The sequence below is a fragment of the Patagioenas fasciata genome, chromosome 22 (assembly GCF_037038585.1).
Source record: "Patagioenas fasciata isolate bPatFas1 chromosome 22, bPatFas1.hap1, whole genome shotgun sequence".
Classification (NCBI taxonomy): Eukaryota; Metazoa; Chordata; class Aves; order Columbiformes; family Columbidae; genus Patagioenas; species Patagioenas fasciata.
In genome coordinates this window covers 6,117,722-6,122,491 of record NC_092541.1, presented here as the reverse complement: position 1 = coordinate 6,122,491, position 4,770 = coordinate 6,117,722, and the positions used below count along the sequence as shown (strand labels likewise).

Below are 4,770 nucleotides of genomic sequence, written 5' to 3'. Positions count from 1 at the left end.
AGCAGGAAGTGGACTTTCTTTGTCATGATAGAGTGTTTTACAGAGTATTTGCATATTGTGATATAACGATCAAAGAACATGGTTGAGAGGGTCATAAACTCAGTCATGCTCATGAAGACGTGGAAAAATGACAGCAGGAATCTGAAATGGTAGGCCTGGTGCCAGAAAAATTCTCCAGCATTTTGAGGACAAGGGTGGTGGTGCAGGAGATCTCCAGGAAGGAAAGTCTGCCAAGGAAGAATTAGATTAGAACTACAGGGACTGCTCACTCCACACAGTGACAAGGATGAACCCATTCCCACCACTGTTAGGAGACCCATGGAGAAGACTAAGTCACATGCCACTTTGGGTTCACCATGTTTTGCTATATTTGTGCTTCATTCAGGGCAACGTACTGCTCTGTTTGGAACAGCTTTGTCATGTCTGGAAAGAATCAGCTACCCAGCCTAGAGAGAGATACCAGAGATGTCCTGGGATAAATCCCTTGTGTCTGTTGGTGTTGGAGAAATAAAATCAATCACAGCTGCAAGGCAAGGTAACCACTTGAGTGCAGATGAAAGCCTGGCCCTGCCAGGGCTGAGGAGCAGGTGGCAAACCACAGTAAAGAGAACATGGCAGAGCTCTGACAAACATTTCTGGTTTGTTGGAATGGGTCTTTGCCATGTACGGGCTGACTCCCACTGCAACTCTGAAAACTCCTCAGGGCATTGGTTTCTTCATTGCATCATTCCTAATTGCACCATGTGAATGCCCAAGGATCCTATGAGTGTTTCTCCATACGTAGGGTTGAGATCCTTGTGTGTATCCTTGGGAAGGGACAAAACACTGGGCGGGATCTGTTGGTGTGTTTTCACAAGGGAGATAAGCGCTGATGAGACACCCACTACGCTGAGCATCTCCTTGAAGGACTTGGGGTCAGTTTGCTGTGACACCATGATCTCCCTGTGCCATGTCCCCGTGTGAAGGACCTACAGCTGTCACTTTGCCTTCCTAAAAGGCAAAAAGAGCTCAGCATTCTAGGTGGGAGGAGGACAGAGGCAAGAGGAGGACCAGGCTTCCATGGGCTGGAGGGGAATCGGTGACCTCTGCGATGCATTTCTGAGACAATGCTGCAGGTCTTTACAGACAGGCCAAAGGATGCCACGTTTCCCAGAAAGCTCTGAGCCGTTTCTGGGGAAGCAAGAGAGCTTGTGGAAAGCACCCTACTCCCCTCCCTGCCTTGCACAGACCGTCTCAGACTCCACATGTAGCGCTGTCCAAGCACAGCTCTTTGCTGCCTTCAGGAGCACAGACCCGCAGCAGTCATCGATGAGAAGAGGTGCTGAGCCCAGACAGCGACTGCAAGGAGGACCAAGAGATGCTGAAGCCGGTGTCGGTCGGGCGGCTGAACCGCCCCGGGATCAGGCGGGGCCGGGCGCCCCCTGCGGGCAGAGCAGCGGCGCCCCCTGGCGGGTCCGGTCAGGGGCTCTCCCCTCCCCCCCCACACCCGCCCGGCCCCGCCCGCGGCGGTTCGTGCCCGGCCGCAGCCCCGGCTCCTCTCCCCGTGTCTCCCACGGCGCAGTAATACACCGCCGCGTCCCCGCGCCGGGGCCGGGAGAGCCACAGGGCGCTGGACCGGCGGTCTGCCGCCACCGACAGCCAACCCGGCGGGTCCGACAGCGCTTTGGATGCTTTAACACCCCACACGAGGAGTTCGGGAGCTCGGCCCAGGAGCTGACGATACCAGTAGATGTAGTCGGTTGTCTTTATGTTGGGATGTGAGCAGTTGATGCTGATTTCGGTGCCCTCGATGGTCTCTGCCGACGGGTCCTGTTGCACCTGTGCTTTGCCCACAGCCACTGCCGGGGAGAAAAATAAGAAATATACCTGATAAACTGCACAGCCCTGCCTGCTGTTTCCCAGGACAAATGCCACAGAAGAAGTCAGGAACATAGAGAGATGATGAGGAGAAGAGTTTACAGAAGTTGTCAACATGTGCTGGAACAGAAATGTCCATTAACAGTTGGTGGAGAGATGAATGCGTGAATGATGGGTGGAAGAGTAGAATAATTAGAAAAGCAAAAAGGGAGGTCAAAAGAATAATGAAAATAAATTATCATGGTAAATGAGTGACTTCATGAGTTATAAGGAAAGACTCAGAGGAAAGAGGGGAAACAGGGAGTGCTGGACAAAGAATATAACAATTAGATTTCTAGAGAGAATGTGGGATGGAAGGGAGGCTGGTAGGGGCCAGATATCCGTGTAAAAGCCAGAGGAGACGACAGCATCGAGGGACCTGCATGCGCCACCCCAGCCACAGCCTCAGCCCCCATCCAGCCCCGCCATCCCCACGCACCCAGGAGCATCGCGGCCAGTGCCGCCAGCCCTGCGCCCCGGCACCGCCGCATCCCGCCGCTCCGCCGCCTGCGCCCTGCTCCCCCCGACAGCCCCGGCTCTCTGCTCCGTCACCGCCTCCTCCTCTTCCTCCTCCTCTCCTCTCCTCTCCTCTTCCTCCTCCTCTCCTCTCCTCTCCTCTCCTCTCCTCTCCTCTCCTCTCCTCTCCTCTCCTCTCCTCTCCTCTCCTCTCCTCTCCTCTCCTCTCCTCTCCTCTCCTCTCCTCTCCTCTCCTCTCCTCTCCTCTCCTCTCCTCTCCTCTCCTCTCCTCTCCTCTCCTCTCCTCTCCTCTCCTCTCCACCACCAGCTCCGCCCCGGACCTGAGTCCTGCGTTGGTGCCGCTCGGTGTGTCACCCGCTCACAGGACTCCACGGCTCTGCACAGCCACAACTTTGACTCCTGGGGAAAGTACTCTGTCTGTCCTCCAGCAAGAAGAAACCCACACTGCACCAGCTGCAGCCTGGGGCAGCTGCAGAGACTTGAGCCAGGACATGGATCAGCTTCCCAGAGCTGTCTCCGAGCTCAGGGGCTGGAAACAGCAGCCACTGCTTTCCTGCGGTTGGCAGTGAGGAGGCTGAGAGCCTCCCTTCAGCTGCCTCTGTGTACTTCCAGCACTATGACTGAAAGTTGGTTTGTGGCAGAGGAGGTGTGAGGTCCTATGTGCCCGTGGTTGTGCAGACGTCAGGGAGGGGGGACCCAGATTCAGAATGTATGTGAGAATTGACCTGCAGAGGTCATCTACAAGAGATCCCATTACCGGACATTTCCCCTGTTTCCTGGGCAGTTCCGTGGATTAGGTCCATCTTCTTGTTTTCCTCTGAACAAGTCATTGTGGAAAACAGGAAATTCTCCCCTGAGACATCACTAAGGTGAACAGATCCAATTCTCTCACCTTCTCATGGCCCCTAATTTATGCGGTGGACTTTGTTGAACTCCCTTCAGGATGTCACTACTCCTCTTGGAGCACAGACCACCAGCCTGGATGCAGTACCCCAGATGTGGTCTGTGATGGGACAGAGGGACAGGATCATTTTCCAGCACCTGCTGTCAACAATTTGAATAATACAGCTCAGAATACAGTTGGTCCTAATTACTGCAAGGGCACACTGCTGCCTTATGTTCAGCTAAGTGTGTCCTAAAACCCCATCTCATTTTGTCTTGATCTGTTTCCCCGGCAGCCAGTCCCAGCCTGCATGACTGCAGGGACTGATCTCTCTGTCATATGCAAAACCTTGCCCTTTCTCTTTTTGGCATTAATGAGGTTCCAGTCAGCCCATTTCTTCAGCCTGTCCAGGTTCTTTGAACAAAAGCCGTGTCTCACAGTTACTTCCCATTCCCCTTGCTGGTTGTTATCCACAGACTTCCTGTCACTCATGGCATTCATGAAAACCTCAAACAGTATTGGTGTCACTACTGATCCCTAATATTAGACCTCACTGATGTGTGTCAGCCAGCTGGGCTTTGCACTGTGGTCACAACTCTCTGAGCCTGGTAGTCCAGGCAATTTTTTACCCTACTTATCCTCCTTTCACTGAACCCATTCATCTCATGTTTTGTAATGACAGTAGAGACGCTGCCAAAGGTCTTGTTGTGCTCTAGATACACACATCCGCTCTCCTTCCTGTGTCCACAGTGCCTGTTACCGCATGAGAGAGCAGTGAGATTGGCCACCCCCAGATGCACTAGGGCAGCAGCTCAAAGCAGCTTCATGGAGAGGAGAATCAGCCCTGGCTGAGCTCTCCCGGCAGAGCTCCCTGGCACTGATCTCACTGAGGTCACTAAAGGGAAGGGGGAAAGCCCTCAACTGCACTGCCTGCAAGTTGGATCTGAGCTCCAAATAACAGACGTTCAGTGTGTTTTTGCCTGTGAGTGTTCAGATCTCTGTGTGCTTATAGGTGTGCGTGTGTGTGCACCCATGAAGGTATGTCAAAGTCTTGTGAAAGTCAAGGTACACCAGAGCCAGTGTCCCTCCCCTTCCATATAGCGCCAGTCACCGCCTCATAGAAAGTATTGAGGGTGGTGAGGCATGATTTACCCTCAGAAGTCCCATGTGAGCTGCTCCCAGTTCCCTTCTGGCCCTTAATGAGTATAGACGAGATTTCTGAGAGTATTTGCTGCCTCTGCCTTTCAGGGACTGAGTCCAGTCAGCTCCTTGAGCACACTTGAATGGGTCTGGAAGTGAGCCCTTGAACATGTGCATATCCAAATGGTAGTAAGAGCTTCTCTATTCCTTCTTCTACTGTGGGTACTGCTTTATTCCCATAGCATCTGTGGGGAGGTTCAGGGGTGTGATAGGCCTGAGGAGAAGCCATATGAGAAAAAACTGAGGAGAATAAGGCACTGAGTACATCAGCCTTTCTCCTACCATTTTTCACCAGGTCCCTTTCCGTACTAAGC

The 4,770-nt window shown here is 53.1% G+C and overlaps 1 gene segment (V, D, J or C); it reads right to left on the bottom strand.

Annotated features, from left to right (window-relative positions):
• Positions 1–1,458: 1,458 nt before the first annotated feature.
• Positions 1,459–2,387, bottom strand: LOC139829643 (T cell receptor alpha variable 4-like). The segment is given in 2 exon segments: positions 1,459–1,838; positions 2,336–2,387. Coding segments are annotated over 2 exon segments (432 nt in total).
• Positions 2,388–4,770: the final 2,383 nt, after the last annotated feature.